Source organism: Oncorhynchus mykiss, chromosome 19 (genome assembly GCF_057628025.1).
Source record: "Oncorhynchus mykiss isolate SJ-2025 chromosome 19, ASM5762802v1, whole genome shotgun sequence".
In the NCBI taxonomy this organism is placed as follows: Eukaryota; Metazoa; Chordata; class Actinopteri; order Salmoniformes; family Salmonidae; genus Oncorhynchus; species Oncorhynchus mykiss.
This window is the reverse complement of record NC_143040.1, coordinates 59370382-59395158: the sequence shown is the minus strand read 5'-3', so window position 1 is coordinate 59395158 and position 24777 is coordinate 59370382. Positions and strand designations below refer to the sequence as shown.

Below are 24777 nucleotides of genomic sequence, written 5' to 3'. Positions count from 1 at the left end.
GGGGGTGGAGACAAGCACAAAGACAGGTGGAACAGGTCAGGGTGTGACAGGACAAGATGACGGGACAAGACGAACTGGCAACAGACAAACAGGACACAAAGGGCTGTGAGACAGAGGTTTAATCCTAGACATATGAAAAGTGGGATGTATGTGGAGGGTGCAGGGCAACAAAAGACGAACAGCAGATGGGCTAAAGATTTTAGAGATGGGGAAAGGGCAAATTAAAGTTTACAGGACTCCACCCGGACGGGCAGGTCCCGAGTGGAAAGCCATACACTGTCTGAGCTGATAGCAGGGTGGCAATCTGCCTGTCGCCGACACCTGGATGTGGTATACAGAAGAGCGGCCGGGGCTCTCTTCCAACAGTGGCAGACAAACATGTTGGCAGAGGGGGTGCTGACTTCTTCCTCAGGGAAGAGCAGGGGCTGATATCCCAAGGAACACTCGAAGGGTGAGAGACCAGTGGCCGAGCAGGGAAGTGGGTTACGGGCATATTCCACCCACACAAGTTGCTGGCTTCAGGTGGTGTGGTTGGTGGAGACGAGGCAACGAATAGCCATCTCTAGGTCCTGATTGGCTCGCTTCGACTGGCCGTTCGATTGGGGGCCAGTTTGTATTAAGGCTCAGGCTAAGACCCAGATGCAGACACAGGAGGCGGATAGTAGGGATAGTACAGAAAACGCAGGTATAAATACACGGGATAATGAGGGGAGATGGGAGACAGTTGGTGGGGGGTGGAGACAAGCACAAATACATGTGGAACAGGTCAGGGTGTGACAGTAAACAAATTATATTGATCAATATTCTTTCAAAGATCACCAAATGTGTTTTCGCATTTTGCATTAGCTATATGTACTGCGCTGTGGTTTGACATTTCTTTGCTCTCCATTGGCTTTTCTGCAGTAATGTAGCTGGAGTTATATTTATATATATATATTGAATTACAGTGTCAAGATCTTATCTGCACCTCACAGCAAGCAGTTATATTCCCCTTTGCTGGAAGCTGTGGCCAGAAGGAATACTCAGAATGATCGGTTGGTTCTGGTGGTCTGTGTGGCCACAAAGGCTGTTTTTGCACATGAACACACTCACCCTTTATCTTACTGTCTGTCTCTCTAGTCTACCAGACTTGAATAACAAAGATCATTTGAGACGGGGTTTGGGGGAGCTGCTGTATGGACTTGCCTTAGGCACTGTGCACCCCTCCAAGCCCAAATAAGTGACACAGTACTTTCAATCACTGTCAAGAGACTATTTGTCCTCCAAAACAACTTTCCCTCTAACTGCCCTAAGGCCTAGGCACCCTTAGTCTCTCTTGTATGATCACACTACTTTTGGTTTGGAGGCGTGGTTTTTGGAAAAATATATCCTACATTGGTGTTTTGTTCAAGGGCTCCGTATAAGTGGGGTATCTTTCCGAAGTAATATTTCAATCTAACAAGATTGGATTTAGTACTACATTTCACTGAATTTGCTTCAGGTTAGACTTTAGCGTGTAACAAAACAAGTTCTGTGTGTAGCCAGAATGAAATTAAATCCAGTCATTTTCATTTGCCATATATTTCTAAATAATTTCTCCATGAAGAACACTATCTCAAGTTGAAAAACTTTTCCTTCTTTTGGATTTAGATCATATTTGAGGGGTAATAGCTTGTTCTGATAAAGCAAATCTTAACTTAATTTATTGTTGTTTGAAATAAGGCATATGGAGAACTCAACAATGTTTACTATTTTCATATATCTCTGCGTGTCTATATTATCAAACAATTTACAAACAAATCAAACAAAAAATTAAGAAGCAAAATCATCATCCCAACAACCCTTTGAAATGTGCAGCTTTTTCATTTCTCTGAAACAATCCAACTTCTGAATTCATAAACAGCATTTTAACGTGGCTTCTATCCAAGCCTGCTACAGATGTAGGATCTTCATTTGAGCCAGTTTGCTACAGCAGGAAAAGAATCCTGCAGCAACAGGAAATGTGGGTTATAATTAATGGCCATTTTTGTAGGGACTGATACGTTTTTCATAAGGGAAAATCAAGTCTGAAATTCCAAAGTGGAAAGTTCTCTTAAGCAACTAAATTGGACATGTCCTTTGAACTCCTCTGTTGTATAATCAGCTGGGAAATTTGATAGGTCTAACTCCAATGTAGTCTAAGCGCAGTCAGTTCAGATGCACCTTGTGAAGATGGGGAACCTGATCTCTTTGGCATTCACTGACCCATGAACAGATTCGAAAATACAAGCTGTTCACACATCATCCCACAGGGAGAGATAATTGACCAGCCAGCAAATGAACCATCTGTCCTTTGCATTCCATATGCATCAACTGAGTTGTTTTCATATACAATGTGCAATCACTGTACACATCAATAAGGTCCTGTAATGGTGACCCACGTTGAGTACTGTATCGTTGTAACGTGTTATCATGAAAACATAGCGAGAAAAAGAAACGTTTAATACATTTTTGCAAATGTATTAAAAATAATAAACAGATTCTTTATTAATATAAGTATTCAGACCCTTTGCTATGAGACTCGAAATTGAGCTCTGGTGCATCCTGTTTCCATTGATCATCCTTGAGATGTTTCTACAAAACACCGCAGAGAGGTTGCCTTGGTGATAGAGTGAGTCAGAGCCACATACAGACACTAAACACGGCAGAGAGGTTGCCTTGGTGATAGAGTGAGCCAGAGCCACCTACAGACATTAAACACGGCAGAGAGGTTTCCTTGGTGATAGAGTGAGCCAGAGCCACATACAGACACTAAACACTGCAGAGAGGTTGCCTTGGTGATAGAGTGAGCCAGAGCCACGCACACACACTAAACACCGCAGAGAGGTTGGCTTGGTGATAGAGTGAGCCAGAGCCACGCACACATAATAAACACCACAGAGAGGTTGCCTTGGTGATAGAGTCAGGGAACATCATACATGGTGTTAAGGGCCCATCTCCTTTAATGTTTGCTTTTGATGACATGCACGGCATCTTACTTGGCATGTGTCGGCGAATGACTACACTGTGGTTTGAGTCCAAATACCATCGTAGGTCCTGGTCTTTTGGAAGAGAAATAACGACGGCTAATGCACTTTTGTACATCGCTCTGTTTCGTACATTTATCAAACCAAGCTAACAAAAGGTTTGTTGAAGAAATGTGAAGGCACTACAAACTCACCAAACAAATGCATTTTTACTAGGGTATCCTGTTACACGGAACCCTGCATCAAGGCAGGCTTTTCTCCTTGAGGAGTCAGGCATTACTTAAAAAAAACATGTACATTTCATCATAGAGTGATCGGTAATGGGAATCGCATTCATTCCAAAACAGAAAGTACCTTGTCGAAACGAGTGAACCATGTAGTGGTCACCCAACATGGGTCGGTGAGGATGGTCACGTCTTTTGTTGATGTTGGCAGTGTAGTGGGCTACACTTTTATAGACCCAGTGATGACAACAAGATGCACAGACCTAGTGACAGGAGGCTCTGCCTCTGGGATTCTTAAATAGATTGGCATTTCAAATGAGGTTCAATTAATCAAATGCACAGACATCCGTGCCACCTGTGTTTACCTGAAAGACATCCCAGGTGTACAAGGGAACTACATCTGTTTACAGCCCAACAAATGGGAGGTAGACTCTTCACTGTACACAACTTTTTCTTTTTACATTGTATTGATTTATTTTGAGTAGGTATGAATGAAGGTGTTTCTTAAAATGACAGCATGATATATAAATCATTATTACATTTACTGAAGTGTGGGCCTACTGAAACCATTATCAACTGTGTTGGTATCTATCAAATAGAAATGATTTATTGCACGTGGACATTGTCAATGATTACGTTACAAATGCTGAGTTGAAATGTCTGATATTGCACTATTTTCTTTTAAAGTCTCTTTTCTCTGTTGTCACAACATACTGTATCTCAAATTCTGTGCTTAACTTATCCTGTACTTAATAACAAAATCCTGCAGGTTTTGGTCCTGCAGGATTCCTGCAGGAATGTACTTGGTCCTGCAGGTACTGTATTGCCATATCTAAGCATAGTCACTTTCCCCCTAACTTCATGCACAAACTTACCACACGACTAACCTGTTTTTATAATTTTTTACTTTCTTTTATTTCGTAAACTCTTTCTTGAACTGCATTGTTGGTTAAGGATTTGTAAGTAAGCATTTCACGGTAATCTCTACACCTGTTGTATTTGGCGCATGTGACAAATAAAGTTTGATTTGATTCCTGTACAAATATCAAAAACCTGAAGGTTTCAGTCCTGCATGATTCCTGCAGGACTTGGTTTTAGTCCTGCAGAATTCAACCTGGAATTACTTGGAATCCTGCAGGAATTGTCATGTTTGTCCAGGATTTTCAACATTTCTGCAGGACAATTCACACTCCTGCAGGACATCAGGGACTTTTCCTGTAGGCTTTTATCAATCCTACAGTATTCCTGCAGGATACCTGCACAATTCCATCACAAAAGGTTGAATTCCTGCAGGATTCCTGTAGGACATTTTTTGTAAGGGCACCCCTTATAAGTGTGGAGCTAATATAGTTCTGGCTTTTAATCTTCGCTTGTCTCCATCAAAACTTTTTTTCTTCTTCACATTTTCAAACAGTACATTTATATTTTCCAATGGGGCTATACATTTGGGTGTGTTTTTGTTGTTGCCTGAGTAGCCTTGTTTCACTGCCAAAAATAAAATTCAACCATCTAGTGTTCCGCGAAATAACAACACAATGTCAAATACAGGTAGCCTATTCAAACAACTAACACCCAATCACATTAATCATTACTCTCTCACGGGAAATCTTCACTCTTGCACAGACATTTAGAAACGAAACATGACAATTAGAAAAATAAGCCACGGGAGTTTTGTGAGCAAGAATAAAGAGGACTTTTGGGTAGTAAGACATATATAAAAGCAATAGATACCATTAATAAGAAGGGGCTAGAAACATCTTATACGGTGAGCTACCGAGTGGCTAGGACAGGCAAACCCCCTATTATTGTGGAGGACTTAATTATTCCTGCTGCCGCGGATATGGCTGGGACAATGCTGGGGGGGAAAGGACAAAAAAAACTATACCGACAATGTCTTCATCAAACAACACTGTTTCACGACGCATCAGTGACATGGAAGGAGATGTTTGGAAACAATTACTGCTTCGCATTTCTAACATCAAATGGACTTTGGTGGTCAAGATGTGTTGGTATCTGTACTGATGGCACCAAAGCAATGACAGGGAGACATAATGGAGTGGTAAGGTGCGTGCAAGCAGTTGCTCCCGATGCCACTTGGGTACACTGCATCATCCACCGAGAGGCTCTTGCTGCCAAGGGAATGCCTGACAGCTTGAAATATGTTTTGGACACTACAGTGAAAATGGTTAACTTTGTTAAAGCAAGGCCCCTGAACTCTCATGTATTTTCTGCATTATGCAATGATATGGGCAGCGACCATGTAATGATTTTACAACATACAGAAGTTTGCTGGTTATCAAGGGGCAAAGTATTGACACATTTTTTTAAGAATTGAGAGACAAGCTTAAAGTTTTCTTTACTGACCATAATTGTCACTTGACCTCTTGCACAATGATGAGTTTCTCACACGACTGGCCTATCTGGGTGATGTTTTGTCTCGCTTGAATGATCTGAATCTAGGATTACAGGGAATCTCTTGCAACTATATTCAATGTGCGGGACAAAATTGAGGCTATGATCAAGAAGTTGGAGCTATTTTCGGTCTGCATTAACAAGGACAACACACAGGTCTTTCCATCATTGTTTGATTTTTTTGTGTGCCAATGAACTCACGCTTACGGACAATGTCAAATGTGGTATAGTGAAGCACCTGAGTGAGCTGGGTGAGCAATTACACAGGTACTTTCCCAAAACGCATGACACAAACAACTGGATTCGTTATCCCTTTCATGCCCTGCCTCCAGTCCACTTACCAATATCTGAACAAGAGAGCCTCATCGAAATTGCAACAAGCAGTTCTGTGAAAATTGAATTTAATCAGAAGCCACTGCCAGATTTCTGTATTGGGCTGCACTCAGAGTTTCTTGCCTTGGAAAATCGAGCTGTTAAGACACTGATGCCCTTTGCAACCACGTACCCATGTGAGAGTGGATTCTCGGCCCTCACTAGCATGAAAACTAAATACAGGCATAGACTGTGTGTGGAAAATGATTTAAGACTGAGACTCTCCAATACAACCCAACATTACAGAGTTATGTTCATCCTTCAAGCACACCCTTCTCATTAACCTGTGGCGAGTTATTCACAATTTCCAATGAACAAATAAAGTTTTATATGTAAGCTGGCTAAATAAAGAGCAAAATTATTGGTTATTATTATATTATTATTTGTGCCCTGGTCCTATAACAGCTCTTTGTCACTTCCTAAGAGCCGGGTTGTAACAGAAACTCACACTAATTCTTATGTTTAATAAATGCATCGTATAGTGTGTGTGTGATAGGCTTAAAATGATGGCAAAAAAACAACATTTGATAGTGCACTGACCCTAGTGCTAACGGGGGAACGCAGCTGGAGGTTGAATGTTTGAAGGGTACGGGACTATAAAAAGTATGGGAAACACTGGACTAGAAGAATTAACTTTTGCACTTTGCAATAGAGACTGTACTTCAGGTGTGCAATGTTTTTCAAGTAAACATTAATTTGGTCTTGTGAGACCTAACGGATTACTTCCTATTTATTTATGTCAAACTGACTCATATGTCGGTTGTCATTCAGTCCAAACATAAGAAGGGAAACGGTGAGTTCTTGTGCTTGTAACCTTTAATTGCATAACTAGGCACCTTTGGCTGAGTAGATACTGAGCCTCTAATGTAAGACAAATTCAAGGTAACATACTGTAGGCTCATCACTGTTTCCTACTAATACTACAAACAAGTACAATTGGAAAGCTCTACTGTGGAAAAAGCATGTACAGTTGAAGTCGGAAGTTTACATACACTTAGATTGGAGTCATCAAAACTTGTTTTTCGTACCTCTGAAAGTGGAACCTACATGCATGTATTTTGGAACTGTAGAGAGATTGCCAGATTCTCCATCCATCTTCCCATCAATTTTAACCATCTTCCCTGTCCCTGCTGAAGAAAAGCAGGCCCAAACCATGATGCTGCCACCACCATGTTTGACAGTGGGGATGGTGTGTTCAGTGTGATGAGCTGTGTTGCTTTTACGCCAAACATAACGTTTTGCATTGTTGCCAAAAAGTTCCATTTTGGTTTCATCTGACCAGAGCACCTTCTTCCACATGTTTGGTGTGTCTCCCAGGTGGCTTGTGGCAAACTTTAAACGACACTTTTTATGGATATCTTTAAGAAATGGCTTTCTTCTTGCCACTCTTCCATAAAGGCCAGATTTGTGCAATATACGACTGATTGTTGTCCTATGGACAGAGTCTCCCACCTCAGCTGTAGATCTCTGCAGTTCATCCAGAGTGATCATGGGCCTCTTGGCTGCATCTCTGATCAGTCTTCTCCTTGTATGAGCTGAAAGTTTAGAGGGACGGCCAGGTCTTGGTAGATTTGCAGTGGTCTGATACTCCTTCCATTTCAATATTATCGCTTGCACAGTGCTCCTTGGGATGTTTAAAGCTTGGGAAATCTTTTTGTATCCAAATCCGGCTTTAAACTTCTTCACAACAGTATCTCGGACCTGCCTGGTGTGTTCCTTGTTCTTCATGATGCTCTCTGCGCTTTTAACGGACCTCTGAGACTATCACAGTGCAGGTGCATTTATACGGAGACTTGATTACACACAGGTGGATTGTATTTATCATCATTAGTCATTTAGGTCAACATTGGATCATTCAGAGATCCTCACTGAACTTCTGGAGAGAGTTTGCTGCACTGAAAGTAAAGGGTCTGAATAATTTTGCACGCCCAATTTTTCAGTTTTTGATTTGTTAAAAAAGTTTGAAATGTCCAATAAATGTCGTTCCACTTCATGATTGTGTCCCACTTGTTGTTGATTCTTCACAAAAAAATACAGTTTTATATCTTTATGTTTGAAGCCTGAAATGTGGCAAAAGGTCGCAAAGTTCAAGGGGGCCGAATACTTTCGCAAGGCACTGTATCTTCTTAATGCCCAGCAGGACTTTGTTTTTGATCCTGACAGAGAAAATTTGCTTATGACTATTACATACTTTGCTAAGAAATGTATTCTTCTATTGTGGGCCTCTAATACCCCTCATACATTTAAAATGTGTGATTGACCAGATTGTTGACTTTCTCCCTCTTGAAAAGCTCACTTATGACCTCTGCAAGAGACAGCCCAATTTTGATAGACTCTGGTCTCCACTACTGAACTATATTTCAAATTGGATGGGGTGATTACGGAAATGAGCAGATACATGCTGTGTAAGGTGATGTAAAATCTAAAAACTAATTATTTGCTTGTCGTCTCAGCTAAGGCTGGAAATAGCTAATAAGATACTTGATAGTGCTGCTGCAAGTTTTATATATATATATATATTTTATTTTACATATATTTTTAAAATATATTATAATTATTTTTTATTTATATTTTTTGTCACATCGGTGAATGTGGAATGTTGGTTGATTGAAAAACAAGAAAACTTAATAAAACTTTAAATTGAAAAAAACTTGTTTTTCAACCACTGCAAATTTCTTGTTAAACAAACTATAGTTTTGTCAAGTCGGTCGGTTAGGACATCTACTTTGTGCATGACACAAGTTATTTTTCCAACAATTGTTTACAGACAGATTATTTCACTTATAATTCACTGTACCATAATTCCAGTGGGTCTGAAGTTTACATACACTAAGTTGACTGTGCCTTTAAACAGTTTGGAAAATTCCCAAAAATAATGTCATGGCTTTAGAAGCAATTGGAGGTGTACCTGTGAATGTATTTCAAGGCTTACCTTCAAACTCAGTGCCTCTTTGCTTGACATCATGGGAAAATCAAAAGAAATCAGCCAAGACCTCAGAAAAAGATTGTAGACCTCCACAAGTCTGGTTCATCCTTGGGAGCAATTTCCAAACACCTGAAGGTACCACGTTCATCTGTACAAACAATAGTTCACAAGTTTAAACACCATGGGACCACGCAGCCGTCATACCGCTCAGGAAGGAGAAGTGTTCTGTCTCCTAGAGATGAACGTACTTTGGTGTGAAAAGTGCAACTCAATCCTTGTGAAGATGCTGGAGGAAACAGGTACAAAAGTATCTAAATCCACAGTAAAATAAGTCCTATATCGACATAATCTGAAAGGCCGCTCAGCAAGGAAGAAGCCACTGCTCCAAAACCGCCATAAAAAAGCCAGACTACGGTTTGCAACTGCACATGGGGACAAAGATCGTACTTTTTGGAGAAATGTCCTCTGGTCTGATGAAACAAAAATATAACTGTTTGGCCATAATGACCATCTTTATGTTTGGGGGAAAAAGGGGGAGGCCTGCAAGCCGAAGAACACCATCCCAACCGTGAAGCACGGGGGTGGCAGCATCATGCTGTGTGGGTGCTCTGCTGCAGGAGGGACTGGTGCACTTCACAAAATAGATGGCTTCATGAGGAAGGGGAAATGATGTGGATATATTGAAGCAACATCTCTAGAAATCAGTCAGGAAGTTAAAACTTGGTCACAAATGGGTCTTCCAAATGGACAATGACCCCAAGCATACTTCCAAAGTTGTGGCAAAATGTCAACAAAGTCAAGGTAAGGACAACAAAGTCAAGGTATTGGAGTGTCCATCACAAAGCCCTGACCTCAATCCCAAAGAACATTTGTGGGCAGATCTGAAAAAGCATGTGCGAGCAATGAGGCCTACAAATCTGACTCAGTTACACCAGCTCTGTCAGGAGGAATGGGACAAAATTCACCCAACTTATGTGCAATGCTTGTGGAAGGCTACTTGAAACGTTTGACCAAAGTTAAACAATTTAAAGGCAATGCTACCAAATACTAATTGAGTGTATGTAAACTTCTGACCCACTGGCAATGTGATGAAAGAAAAAAGTCTGAAATAAATCATTCTCTCTACTATTATTCTGACATTTCTCATTCTTATAATAAAGTGGTTATCCTAACTGACCTAAGACAGGGAATTTTTAGCTAAGATTAAATGTCAGGAATTGTGAAAAACTGAGTTTAAGTGTATTTGGCTAAGGTTTATGTAAACTTCTGACTTCAACTTTAGATTATGTGTAACAGGCAGTATTTTCCAAGTAAAAGAAAGAAAACCTCTGATTTCTGCAATGCAATATTTAATGGAATCTGACCAAAGGTCTTCAAATCAACTTATACTGTATATTTTCCTTTTTTATTTTCATTTTATATTGCTTTAAAGTAACTGTCCAGTGAAAACATCACATTTAAAAGTTAATATTCTGTTAACTCACACCCAAATAATGTTGTTGACTTGTTTTATACTCGTATTTGGCATACATTTGAGAAAACAACACTGGTTATTTCCACATAGAGAATGATATCATCTTGCCTAATTGGCTGAGCTGACCAATCAGTGGTCTACTTACATTAATATTTGAATTGACAGTATACTTCCACACCATTCTGTTTCTGGGGTATACCCATACAATTCCAACACGGAGAAGCTGCTTGTAAAATGCTTAATTACATTTTTTGGAAGGAAAAGTTTTTCACTCATATTGTCATTCATTATTGGTCATATTTCATACAAATCTGAATACATTGGAAGGTTACGATTTCTTAACGCAAACAGTACACCATTGCCTGACCATACCAACCGCTACATACAAGCCCTCTGCAAGGCAGTATACAGTATGGTGCAATGACTGCTCGGTAGAAAATAACAGCTGGCGTTAGGACCACGTTTCTGACTAGGCAGAGGTAGTAACCCAAAGAGAAAGAGGGAGAGAGAGAGAGAGAGGATGAGAGAGTTTGAGTCTGTCGCGAGTTCAGACTCAATCGCTGCGGCATCTTCATCAGAATGTATTATTAGACTACTGCAAGCGGGTGAAGAAACTCCACTTGCAAAGAGGCTGCGCGTCCTTGGGACTTGGTGATCTTTAAAACGTGTTTTTAGTTTAGCATTTGTTTACATGAATAAATAAAGTGGCAAAAGTGCAAAATAGAGACAACTCTTTCCAGGATCCTTCCAAAAAGAGCCATGGATTATATAGGAAGACACATTTGTATTAATATTGCGCTCAGTGTTTTGATAGGTAAGTAACCTACTGGCTAGTCATTCATTGATAATCTACTTGGCTATATTTGGGCACTTATATTAAATCAATTTCAGTAATATTTTCTTAATCACTTTAGTTTGGTGTAGTAGGATTACTAAACTGAGTCAACTTTATTCGAAGTTTCAACATCAGTTCCCCTCACGGTCATGAGATTCGTCTACTCCTATGATACATCAATTAACTTTATTGGGCAATTGTTACACATTCCCGAACGAATTTCATTAAGGTAAACATACCTATAGAGTTATTTAAGGTTCTATCAAATCTGTATCACTGAAGTGTTATTGATTGCGTGCTAGAAATGTAAAGGTAATATCCGATTGATCTGATTTAAGCAGCGTTTACGGTGAATGCAGCCTCCGCGGGAACACCGCCTTTACATTTAAATTATGCTGTTACGCTGAATTTCCGAGACAGATTGAATTGCTCCCTTAGAGTCATTTTCAACTCAGTTGCTTCTAGAACATTGCTATTTGACATACACCGTGATTATTGTACGTTTGAAACCCTGCATGTTTGGAACGGTGCTGAATTTTATCTGAACACGATATCCAAATGGATAGATGTCCATGTTGTCAATATGTAGCCCACTTAACTGTGCCTCATACTTTTTTCCTACTGTAGGTTATGTCCTTGATTTACTTGTATAACCTTCTAAACTAGAATAAGCCTTTATTGGCCATACATTATACAAATCCTCTCAATCTCCACAATCAGTAATGTCTCAATCAGAGAGTTCCTGGGGGATCCTGCTGGTACATGTCTGTTTTAACTGGAGCCAACATTTCTGCATATAGGGCTTCTTTAGAAGATGGCCACACTGTAAATGTACACACACTACCACACACGTTGTGCCTTATGATTTAGCATGAGCAACAAGTCAGCGTTTTCTCAATTAGTTTTATGTAAGTATGACAAGAAAACACTCATGTAAGATTCATGAAGTTCAACTGTAAGTTTAATCAGAAAAATTTAGTAAATGTTGTTTTCGTTTGGCAAAAAAAATAAAGTACTTGCATAATTATCTCTCAACTTTTTAAGAAGAAAAATGATAAATTATATAAAAAAAAGTGTCCAAATTATAGTAGGACGGTTTTGCTCTGTTTTATAGTGGCTTATTTCTTTATAGTTTTATGAAATCGTTATTGCTATATATTGTGGCAGAATTTTCCCTAGATGAGGATCATTGAAGTATTTCACATCAAATCAAAAATAAATCACTACCCTCTGTAGGGCCTTGTGGTCGGAGGTCGAACAGTTGCCGTAGCAGGCAGCTGTAGAACCTTTTGAGGATCTCAGGACCCATGCCAAATCTGTTTAGTTTCCTGTGGGGGAATAGGGCTTGTAGTGCCCTCTTCACGACTGCCTTGGTGTGTTTGGACCATTCTAGTTTGTTGGTGATATGGACACCAAGGAACTTGAAGCTCTCAATCTGCTCCACTACAGCCCTGTCGATAAGAATGAGGGTGTGCTCGCTCCTCCCTTTCCTGTAGTCCACAATCATCTCCTTTGTCTCAATCACATTGAGGGAGAGGTTGTTGTCCTGGCACCACGTGGCCAGGTCTCTGACCTCCTCCCTATAGGCTGTCTTGTCGTTGTCGGTGATCAGGCCTACCACTGTTGTGTCATCGGCAAACATAATGATGGTGTCATAGTCGTGCCTGGCTGTGCAGTCATGAGTGAACAGGGAGCACAGGATGGGACTGAGCACAACCACCTGAGGGTCCCCTGTGTTGAGGATCAGTGTGGCAGATGTGTTGTTACCTACCCTTACCATCTGGGGGCGGCCCGACAGGAAGTCCAGGATCCAGTTGCAGAGGGAGGTGTTTAGTCCCAGGGTCCTTAGATCTATGGCTCTGTTGGAGTGGGTCTAGGGTTTCTGGGGTAATGGTGTTGATGTGAGCCATGACCAGCCTTTCAAAGCACTTCATAGCTACAGACGTGAGTGCTATGGGTCGGTAGTCTTTTAGGTAGGTTTCCTTTGTGTTCTTGGGCACAGGGGCTATGGTGGTCTGCTTGAAACATTTAGGTATTGCAGACTCAGTCAGGGATTGGTTGAAAATGTCAGTGAAGACGCTTGCCAGTTGGTTAGCGCATGCGCTGAGTACACGCCCTGGTATTCCGTCTGGCCCTGTATACCACCCCAAGGTAGAGGTGGTTTAAAGAAGATAGTTCTATTTGGTAAAAGACCAAGTCCATATTATGGCAAGAGCCGCTCAAATGTTCAAAGATAAACTACAGTCTATCATTACTTTAAGACATGAAGGTCAGTAAATTCTGAAAATTTTAAGAACTTTGGGCAGTCGCAAAAACCATCACGCGCTATGATGAAACTGGCTCTCATGAGGACAACCACAGGAAAGGAAGACCCAGATTTACGTCTGCTGCAGACGATATATTCATTAGAGTTATGAGCCTCAGATTGCAGCCCAAATAAATGTTTCACAGAGTTCAAGTAACAGACAGATCTCAACATCAACTGTTCAGAGGAGACTGCGTGAATAAAGCCTTCATGGTCGATTAACTGCAAAGAAATCACTACTAAAGGACACCAATTGTAACGATTGTCGTCGGGAGAAGGAGAAGAGGACCAAAGTGCAGCGTGGTACGTATTCATAATACTTTTAATGAAGATGAATACCAGAACAAACACAACAAACTAACAGTTCTGTAAGGTGCAACAAAAACACTAAACAGAAAATAACTACCCACAACCCATAGTGGGAAAACAGGCTGCCTAAGTATGGTTCTCAATCAGAGACAACGATTGCCAGCTGCCTCTGATTGGGAACCATACCAGACCAAACACATAGAAATAGAAAACATAGAAGACAAAAAAATAGAATGCCCACCCCAACTCACACCCTGACCAAACTAAAACAGAGACATAAAAAATGAACTAAGGTCAGGACGTGACACCAATAAGAAGAGAGACTTGATTGGGTCAAGCAAAACAAGCAATGGAAATTAGACTGGTGGAAATCTGTCCTTTTGTCTGATGAGTCCAAATTTTAGGTTTTTGGTTCCGACCGCCGTGTCTTTGTGAGACACAGAGTATGTAGGTGAACATATGATCTCCACATGTGTGGTTCCCACCTTGAAGCATGGAGGAGGAGGTGTGATGTGTGGGGGTGCTTTGCTGGTGACACTGTCAGTGATTCATTTAGAATTCAAGGCACACTTAACCAGCATGGCTACAACAGCATTCTGCAGCGATACGCCATCCCATCTAGTTTGCTAGTTTGCACTATCATTTGTTTTTGATTAGCATAAAATACTGTATAAAATAAGTAATACAAATACCAAGCTATATTGTATGCTAAAATACATCGGGAAATTATATTATTTTATACCAATATAATTGCTCAGAGAAATACACAAAGATAGGTGCCAAAATTATTGGCACCAAAAAAAAGTATTACCAGTACAGAGTCAATGTGCGGGGGCACCGGTTAGTCGAGGTAATTGACGTAATATGTACTTGTAGGTAGTGTTAAAGTGACTATGCATAGATTATAAACAGAGAGTAAGCAGCAAAACAAGAGTGGTCTGGGTAGCTCTTTGATAAGATGTTCAGGAGTCTTATGGCTTGAGGGAAGAAGTTGTTTAGAAGCTTCTTGGACCTAGACTTGGTGCTCCGGTACCTCTTGCCATGCAGAAGCAGAGAGAGTCTATGACTAGGGTGGCTGGAGTCTTTGACAATTTCTAGGGCCTTCCTCTGACACCACCTGGTATAGAGGTCCTCGATGGCACGAAGCTTTGCCCCAGTGATGTACTGGGCCGTATGCACTACCCTCTGTTGTTCCTTGCGGTCGGAGGCCGAGTAGTTGCCATATCAGGCAGTGATGCAACTAGTCAGGATGCTCTCGATGATGCAGCTGTAGAACCTTTTGAGGATCTCAGGACCCATGCCAAATCTTTTCAGTCTCCTGAGGGTGAATAGGTTTTATTGTGCCTTCTTCACGACTGTCTTGGCGTGCTTGGACCCTGATAGTTTGTTGGTGATGTGAACACCAAGGAACTTGAAGCTCTCAACCTACTCCACTACAGCCCTGTCGATGAGAATGGGGGCGTGCTCGGTCCTCCTTTCCCTGTAGTCCACAACATCTCCTTTGTCTTGATCACGTTGAGGGAGAGGTTGTTGTTCTGGCACCACTCGGCCAGGTCTCTGTTTCGTTGTTGTCAGTGATCAGGCCTCCCACTGTTGTGTCATCAGCAAACTTAATGATGATGTTGGAGTCATGCCTGGCAGTGCAGTCATGAGTGAACAGGGAGTACAGGAGGGGACTGAGCAGGCACCCCCGTGAAGGGCCCCTGTGCTGTAGATCAGTGTAGCGGATGTGTTTTTACCTACCCTTACCACCTGGGGGCAGCTCGTCAGGAAGTCCAGGATCCAGTTGTAGAGGGAGGTGTTTATTCCCAGGGTACTTAGCTTATTGATGAGCTTTGTGCACTGTGGTGTTCAACGCTTAGCTGTAGTCAATGAATAGCATTCTCACATAGGTGTTCCATTTGTCCAGGTGGGAAAAGGCAGTGTGGAGTGCAATAGAGATGGCATCATCTGTGGATCTGTTAAGGCGGTATGCAAATTGGAGTGGGTCTAGACTTTCTGGGATAATGGTGTTGATGTGAACCATGACCAGCCTTTCAAAGCACTTCATGGCTATAGACGTGAGTGCTACGGGTCGGTAGTCATTTAGGCAGGATAACTTAGTGTTTTTGGGCACAAGGACTATTACAGACTCGGACAGGGAGAGGTTGAAATGTCAGTGAAGACACTTGCCAGTGTGTCAGTGCAAGCTCGCAGAGTACACTTCCTGGTAATCCGTCTAGCCCTGCGGCCTTGTGAATGTTGACCTGTATCAACGTCTTACTCACATCGGCTGCAGAGAATGGGATCACACAGTTGCCCGGTACAGCTGGTGCTCTCATGCATGTTTCAGTGTTTTTTGCCTCGAAGAGAGCATAGAACTAGTTTAGCTTTTTCTGTTAGGCTCGTGTCACTGGGCAGCTCTCGTCTGTGCTTCCCTTTGTAGTCTGTAATGGTTTGCAAGCCCTGCCACATCTGACGAGCGTCGGAGCCGGTGTAGTACTATTTGATCTTGGTCCTCTATTGAGACTTTGCCTGTTTGATGGTTCATTGGAGGGCATAGCGGAATTCCTTATAAGCTTCCTGGTTCGAGTCTCGCTCCTTGAAAGAGGCAGCTCTAGCCTTTAGCTCAGTGTGGATGCTGCCTGTAATCCATCACTTCTGGTTGGGGTATGTACGCACGGTCACTATTCCAGTCTGTGCTAGCAAAACAGTCCTGTAGCGTAGCCTTCTTGTCATTTGACCACTTCCGTATTGAGCGAGTCGCTGGGACGTGGTTAAGAAATAGTGTTTTGAACAATGATGTTAACCTTTCTGGTTATAACCTTTTTCGGCAAGACAGATCTTCCAAAGGTGTTCCAGTCATTACCAAGGAACACCTTGTCTCTTCCAAGTCTTTCCCCGAACAATTTATTTGCTGGTTTTAAGCATTAAAATATCAAATAGCTCTTTGGTGACTATTGCTGGGTGTTATTGTCCACCATCAACACTGACCTGTACCCTAAATGCCCTAAACTCTCTCATGGCCCCTTACACTAAGTCTGAATGTGTCCTGCTAGGTGACCTAAACTGGGACATGCTTAAACCACCTGTCCAAGTCCTAAAGCAATGGGACCTGGCCTCTGCAATGGGACCTGGCCATGACCTGGCCTATGTAAATTGGTATAGAATCAGCTTGAACCCCTCTGTCGAAGACGCTTGTTCCACCTCAAGAATTCCATTTGACGAAAGGCTCGGCACACGCATACTCGGGCTGACTGGCTCTCGTTCAGATAAATGAGAAATAAGTGCACTCAGTCTATCCAGAAGGCCATAGTTAGTTATTTTAAGAAGCAGTTCTCTCTCTGTGGGTCTAACCCCAAGAAGTTCTGGAAAATGGACCTGGAGAATAAACCCTTCTCCTCACAGCTGCCCATACCCCTTAATGTTGATGGTGTGGTTGTTACTGACAAGAAGCAAATGGCTGAGCTCTTTAATCACCACTTCATTAAGTCAGGATTCCTATTTGACTCAACCATGCCTCCTTGCCCGTCCAACATTTCCTCATCTCCCACCCCTTCTAATGCGAATAGCCCTGATGCTCCTCCCTCTTTTCCCCCTGCCCAGCTACAAAGTTTCTCCCTGCAGGCGGTCACTGAGTCCGAGGTGCTAAAGGAGCTGCTTAAACTTGACCCCACAAAAACATCTGGGTCAAATGGTTTAGACCCTTTCTTCTTTAAGGTTACTGCCCCTATCATTGCCAAGCCTATCTCTGAACATTTTAATCTGTCACTCCTCTCTGGGGAGGTTCCCATTGCTTGGAAGGCAGCCACGGGTTGTCCTTTATTTAAAGGGGGAGATCAAGCTGATCCTAACTGTTATAATCCAATTTCTATTTCTCTTATCAAAAGTGTTGGAAAAACTTGGCAATAATTAACTAACTGGTTTTCTTGATGCCTGTAGTATTTTCTCTGATATGCAATCTGGTTTCTGCTCAGGTTATGGATGTGTCACTGCAACGTTAACCATTTCACACGTACCAACACACAGGTGTGATCATTCTACAGTGGTCCATGTAGCGTACGATAAAACCGGTGTGATTCGAACGCTTATTTAGAAGGCTTATTTAGAACGCTTATTTAGAAGGCTTATTTAGAATGGCCAGTTTCGAATGACGCAACAATCAGCATTTGAGCTGGCCACACTGTTTTTTCAGAAACATTTTGCACAAACACAGTCCTTAGAAAGTTATGTCCAGAATGTGAGCAGTTTATTTTTGGATGCAATGTTTAGACATTCACAGAAGTATCTACAGCATAACACAATCATCCAAACCCAAAAAATGTAGGCTACATTTGTCCTAGCGCTAACTGAGGAAAGATTGACGTAACATATAGCGGTCATATTTTTATAACTCTCGGCTGACATAAACTATGAATTAGCTAATAGCAATTACTATTATAATTAATCACATCATGGGTGAGCTCACCATTGATAGAAATAATTGGGTAAAACACTTTCTAGAAATCAAAAGTAATCCGACGATGGGTAGTTTCTCCTCACCACCATTCTTTTTTTTCTCTCAGAGAAACCAAAGATAATAAGAGAAGACAAGATGAGTAACGGTCTGTTTATAGTATGCATGTTGAAGGCTGTTTGTCATCTACCATCGTTCACATCCCACCATTCACTTGACAATGAGTCTGAGTATGAAAGTCAGGAATCAGATTCTGACAGTGAGGAGCTGCCCCCCAACCTTGTAATCATTGAGAACCCTGAATCTGAGGACTCCGTGTCCACTGACGAAGTCCCAGCTCCCTTTGAAGATGCTGTTGGTGATGGAGGCAGACTGACAGTACAGGAGTTATGTGGGAGCTGGAAGGCCGCCAGCCATTTCACCCCTCCTGGCCCTGCTGTTTGCTTTGATGAGTCCCAGTCTGGAGTGCAACGCCCCTTGCCATTTCCATCTGAGGCAGAGTGCTTCAAGTTGTTTCTGACAGGTGGAGCTGGTGGGAGACATAGTAGACGAGACCAATTACTATGCCTTAGAGCTACAGGAGAAGAGTGAGCCAGGAGTGAGGGGGAAACTCGCTAAATGGGTGACAACCACAATTAGTGAAATGTATACCTTCCTGGTGACAGTCCTTCTCATGGGAATAGTAAAGAAGAACTCCCTAAGATAATACTGGAGCACAGATCCTATGTTTGCAACTCCCTTCTTTGCCACCCTCTTTTCCCAAGATCGCTTCCTAGTTCTGCTGCGATGCCTACATTTCGTCAACAATGCTACTGCCATCCTAAATGACCCGTTATACAAAGTAAGAAATCTTCCAGCATCTGCTCTCCAAAAGCACAGGGGCATGTGGCACAGTCAGTTCGAACAGGAAGGGGATGCCGGCATTAGGACGCAGGAAGATGCAGAGAGGGGAGGTGGAGTTCAAGGAGAATGGTCAACAGCTGACAGTAAGGTGGCATGACAAACGAGACGTCCATGTCCTCTCCACTGTCCATACAGCAACCATGTCGGCCACAGGGAAGGTGGACCACCTGACGGGAGAGAGATAAATCAGACCAGACTGTGTGCTTGACTATAACCTCAAAATGGGGGCACTGGATAAGGCGGCCATGATAAACAGCTTTGTGGAATGCACTCAGAAAATGACCAAGTGGTATAAGAAGATATTTTTCCATCTGATCGACACTGCTGCCCTCAATGGCAACATAGTTCCCCGCCAACTAACAGGTGAGATGATTACTGAACAAGGTATTTTTTTGTAATTGGACATACAGTTCACATACAGAAACTATTATAACATAGTAAGGCACTTACTTTGATAGAACCACAGACTGGATTTGAACCAGGGTGTCTGTAATGACACCTTTAACCCTGAGATGCTGTGTATTAAACTACTGCGCCACTTGGGAGTCATAAGGCTAGGGTAGCTTCAAAATACAACACAAGCTAATACTTCTCTGATGCATTTAGCATTGTTTTACAGCGCCAATAGAAGAATGTAGCTAGCTACATAAACACGATTGAATATAACACCATAAAGGTTATGAAATGAATAACGTTACCTCGCGTGTCCGCGGTTATAAGGAATATACACAAATATATTATGCTCCATAAATACAGTGAGATACAGTAGAAATGACATACAGAAACTATTATAAGTCACTTACTTCGATAGAAACGCACACATTTCCAAAGTTATTATCGGTAATGAAAACAAAAATGACTGCAATGCGGGCAAGAGAAGGAAAATGTGAACACCTGTGTGCAGATCCTGTTCTGACAAGAGATGCTCAAATGTCTGCAGCCTTGAACTGCACAAACAATTGGGAAGTGCTTGGGGAATTTTGTCTGGGTCAGAAATGTCCAAAAAATGTATTTTGTCCTAAAAAGTAAAAATAACTACTTTATGTGAATGAATGAGGAGGCGGAACACACCCCAATTCAAACGGTTCTTAGAAAATAATTTGAAATTGACAAGTTGAAAACAGCCTATAAATATAAACAGGCTGTGTGCCTTGGTTTGAGGGCAGCGTGGATTAAATGTACTGTTGCGTAACAATCACATTCTGGAATGGAGAGAACATTCTAACATCACGTTCATCAAAAAACTCACGCTGGGGTGACCGTTAGAGATATTTGGAACTCATGTATGAAAAGGTTAAAGGTCCTAAATAATTTCACAATTTCCCTTGATTCTACTGTAAAGTGGCGCCGAAAGAAATGGCAGCAGTTTTACAGGCGCCCAAGATATTGTGCTATTATGTGGGGTTTTTTTCAAGTTATTTGTAACTTATTTTGTACATAATGTTTCTGCAACCGTATCTTATGGCAAAATAAGAGCTTCTGGATATCAGGACAGCGATCACTCAACTCGGATTAGACAAAGATTTTTTCTGCAACAACCAAGACGCACAGGACATTCTCCAAACACCCGACATGGCCAACATCCCTGTTATTTGCAAGAGGAAGCTACACAGGTACAGAGGACAAAGAGCCGGATGGCTGGTCAGGACCCGGAAAAGGCGAGTGGGAAAGCTGCCGTTACCACCAATACTACTCACCAACGTGCAATCATTGGACAATAAACTATACGAAGTACGATCACGAATATCCTACCAACGGGACATCAAAAACTGTAATATCCAATGTTTCATGGAATCGTGGCTGAATGACGACATGGATATTCAGCTAGTGGGATATCTAGATCACCTGTACTCCACACACAGAGACGCGTACAAAACTCTCCCTCGCCCTCCATTTGGTAGATCCGACCACAACTCTATCCTCCTGATTCCTGCTTACAAGCAAAAATGAAAGCAGGAAGCACCAGTGACTCGGTCTATAAAAAAGTGGTCAGATGAAGCAGATGCTAAACTACAGGACTGTTTTGCTATCACAGACTGCAACATGTTCCGGGACTATTCTGATGGCATTGAGCCACACCACATCAATCACTGGCTTTATCAATAAGTGCATCGAGGACGTCAGCCCCACAGTGACTGTACGTACGTACCCCAACCAGAAGCCATGGATTACAGGCAACATTTGCACTGAGCTAAAGGGTAGAGCTGCTGCTTTCAAGATGCGGGATTCTAACACGGAAGCTTACAAGAAATCCTGCTATGCCCTGAGACAAACCATCAAACAGGCAAAGCGTCAATACAGGGCTAAGATTGAATCATACCACACCGGCTCCAACGCTTGTCTTATGTGGCAGGGCTTGCAAACAATTATAGACTACAAAGGGAAGCACAGCCGCAAGCTGCCCAGTGACATGAGCCTACCAGACGAGCTAAATCACTTCTATGCTCGCTTCGAGGCAAGCAAAACTGAGGCATGCATGAGAGCATCAGCTGTTCCGGATAACTGTGTGATTACTTTCTCTGTAGCCAACGTGAATAAGACCTTTAAACAGGTCAACATACACAAGGCTGCTGGGCCAGACGCATTACCAGGACATGTACTCCGGGCATGTGCTGACCAACTGGCAGGTGTCTTCACTGACATTTTCAACATTTCCCTGATTGAGTCTGTAATATCAACATGTTTCAAGCAGACCACCATAGTCCCTGTGCCCAAGAACACAAAGGCAACCTGCCTAAATGACTACAGACCTGTAGCTCTCATGTCTGTAGCCATGAAGTGCTTTGAACGGTTGGTACTGGCTCGCATCAACACCATTATCCCAGAAACCCTAGACCCAATCCAATTTGCATACCGCCCAAACAGATCCACAGATTATGCAATCTCAATTGCACTCCACACTGCCCTTTCCCAGCTGGACAAAAGGAACACTTATGTGAGAATGCTATTCATTGACTACAGCTCAGCGTTGAACACCATAGTACCCTCAAAGCTCATCACTAAGCTAAGGATCCTGGTACTAACCACCTCCTTCTGCAACTGGATCCTGGACTTCCTGACGGGCCTCCCCCAGGTGGTGAGGGTAGGCAGCAACACATCTGCCACGCTGATCCTCAACACTGGAGCTCCCCAGGGGTGCATGCTCAGTCCCCTCCTGTACTCCCTGTTCACCCACAACTGCATGGCCAGGCACGACTCCAACACCATCATTAAGTTTGCAGACGACACAACAGTGGTAGGCCTGATCACTGACAACGACAAGACAGCCTATAGGGAGGAGGTCAGAGACCTGTCCGCGTGGTGCCAGAAAAACAAACTATCCCTCAATGTAACCAAGACTAAGGAGATGATTGTGGACTACGGGAAAAGGAGACCCGAGCACGCGCCCATTCTCATCGACGGGGCTGTAGTGGAGCAGATTGAGAGCTTCAAGTTCCTTGGTGTCCACATCACCAACAAACTAGAATGGTCCAAACACACCAAGACAGTCGTGAAGAGGGCACGACAAAGCCTATTCCCCCTCAGGAAACTAAAAAGATTTGGCATGGATCCTGAGATCCTCAAAAGGTTCTACAGCTGCAACATCGAGAGCATCCTGACCGGTTGCATCACTGCCTGGTAGGGCAATTGCTCGGCCTCTGACTGCAAGACACTACAGAGGGTAGTGCGTACGGCCCAGTACATCACTGGGGCAAAGCTGCCTGCCATCCAGGACCTCTACACCAGGCGGTGTCAGAGGAAGGCCCGAGAAATTGTCAAAGACCCCAGCCACCCCAGTCATAGACTGTTCTCTCTACTACCGCATGGCAAGCGATACCGGAGTGCCAAGTCTAGGACAAAAGGCATATGCAGAAAATAATCTCATACCTACTGTAAAATATTGTGGTAGATCTTTAGTGTTCTGGGGCTGTTTTGCTTCCACTAGTCCTGGGACACTTGTTAAAGTCAACGGCATCATGAACTACCAAGTACCAGGACATTTTAGCAAAACATCTGGTTGCCTCTAGCCAGGTGGATGAAACTTGGCCGCAAGTTGATCTTCCAAGACAATGACCACAAGCACAAATCAAAATCTACAAAGAAATGGTTAATTGACCAAAAATCAACATTTTGCGATGGTCATCTCAGTCTCCGGACATGAACCCCATTGAAAACCTGTGGTTTGAATTGAAGAGGGCAGTCCATAAGTACAGACTGGAGGATCTCAAGGACCGGCAAAGATTCTGTATGGAGTAATGGTCTAAGACCCCTACCAATATCATAAAACATTAAAAAGGCTGTGTTGTTATCCTCGCAAGGGGAGGGTGCAGAAAGTATTACATTATAGCTCAGTATTTGTATTATTTATTTTATACATCATTTTTTGCTCATGTTCATCAAGGGTGACAATAATTTTGGATGTGGCTGTACTTTACTCCTTAGCCTCAGAGAGCAGAGATCTGGCTTGTATTCAAGGTCAAACACAACTGCTTTACTTACTAATGTCTCAGGGTCAGATGATATTGTCAAGGTGTTATACGGATGTTGAAGCTGTATTTTACCGTCACTGTGGACGGACGCACAAACTATGAGAAAATTCACTATGCTATTTTTTAACAGTAATAATAATAACTATTTCTAGAGTGCTTTTCAATAACAAATGATCAAAGTCAAATCATATAAATAAATAAAAGCACTACAAAGATACAGAGACAGAAGTTAAACAAAATACCTAAATAAAATCACACATTAAAATCCGTTTTTTATAAATGTGGGATTTAAAAAGAGGTACTCTTGGCCTCCCGATTATTGCGGCTTCACTACAGCCTGGGGTTCGATCCCATAGCTGGGAGTCCTATAGGGAGGCGCACAATTGGCCCAGCATCGTCCTGGCTAGAGGAGGGTTTGGCTGGGGCTGACTACAGTCGTCAGTTGAACTGTGTTTCTTGCGACACATTGGTGCGGCAGATTCCGGGTTAAGCGAGCGGGTGTTAAGGCACTTGAATCGACCTTCGACTCTCCCGAGCCCATCTGGGAGTTGCCGTGATGAGACAAGGTTGTAATTGAATCGCAATTGGATATCACATAATTGGGGAGAAAAGGGGAGTACATGTAAAAAAATAATAAATAAAAAAGAGGCACTTATTCTAAAATCCTGATCTCCTTTGACAAGGGAACCCAATGTCCATAAGTTACTTCTATTTTAAGCTCATGGGAGTGTTATTCCTCCATGTTTTCTTCAAATGGTGATAATGTATACCCCTGTGGTTAAATGTGTTTGAAGGTAGTGGGTTTGATCAGCACCAAGCTCATTTGTCAGGATAAATTGTCCAGGTCATATCACCACAAAAAAAATCCTTTGTGAATAAAGAATAAGATGATTCCTTTTGGCAGGTCTTGTTACATTCATCAAAGCATGTGTTGTTGACAGTAGTCATTGGTTTAATTAATTACACTACTTGGACCTTCAGCTAATAGGAAAATGCTATAAGGTAATAACACTGATGCTCAGAACATTTTGATATGATTCTGGGATCTTTCTGTAACTGTCTTGAGAGTAAATTGACTGTCTTGAGAGTTTTTTGTTGTGCTGCTTTCAGTTTCCAGTCTTATTCAGTT

General features: G+C 42.3%; 1 protein-coding gene across 2 annotated transcripts in view; it reads left to right on the top strand.

The window, feature by feature from the left end:
• Window positions 1-10904: 10904 nt before the first annotated feature.
• LOC110498079 (tyrosine-protein kinase receptor) overlaps window positions 10905-24777 on the top strand; it is a 91797-nt gene continuing 77924 nt past the window's right edge. For both annotated transcript variants that reach the window (XM_036955023.2, XM_036955022.2), the window contains exon 1: window positions 10905-11206. In XM_036955023.2, coding sequence (XP_036810918.2) covers window positions 11152-11206 — 55 coding nt within the window. In that variant the 5' untranslated portion in view covers window positions 10905-11151. The remainder of the gene's footprint in view (window positions 11207-24777) is intronic.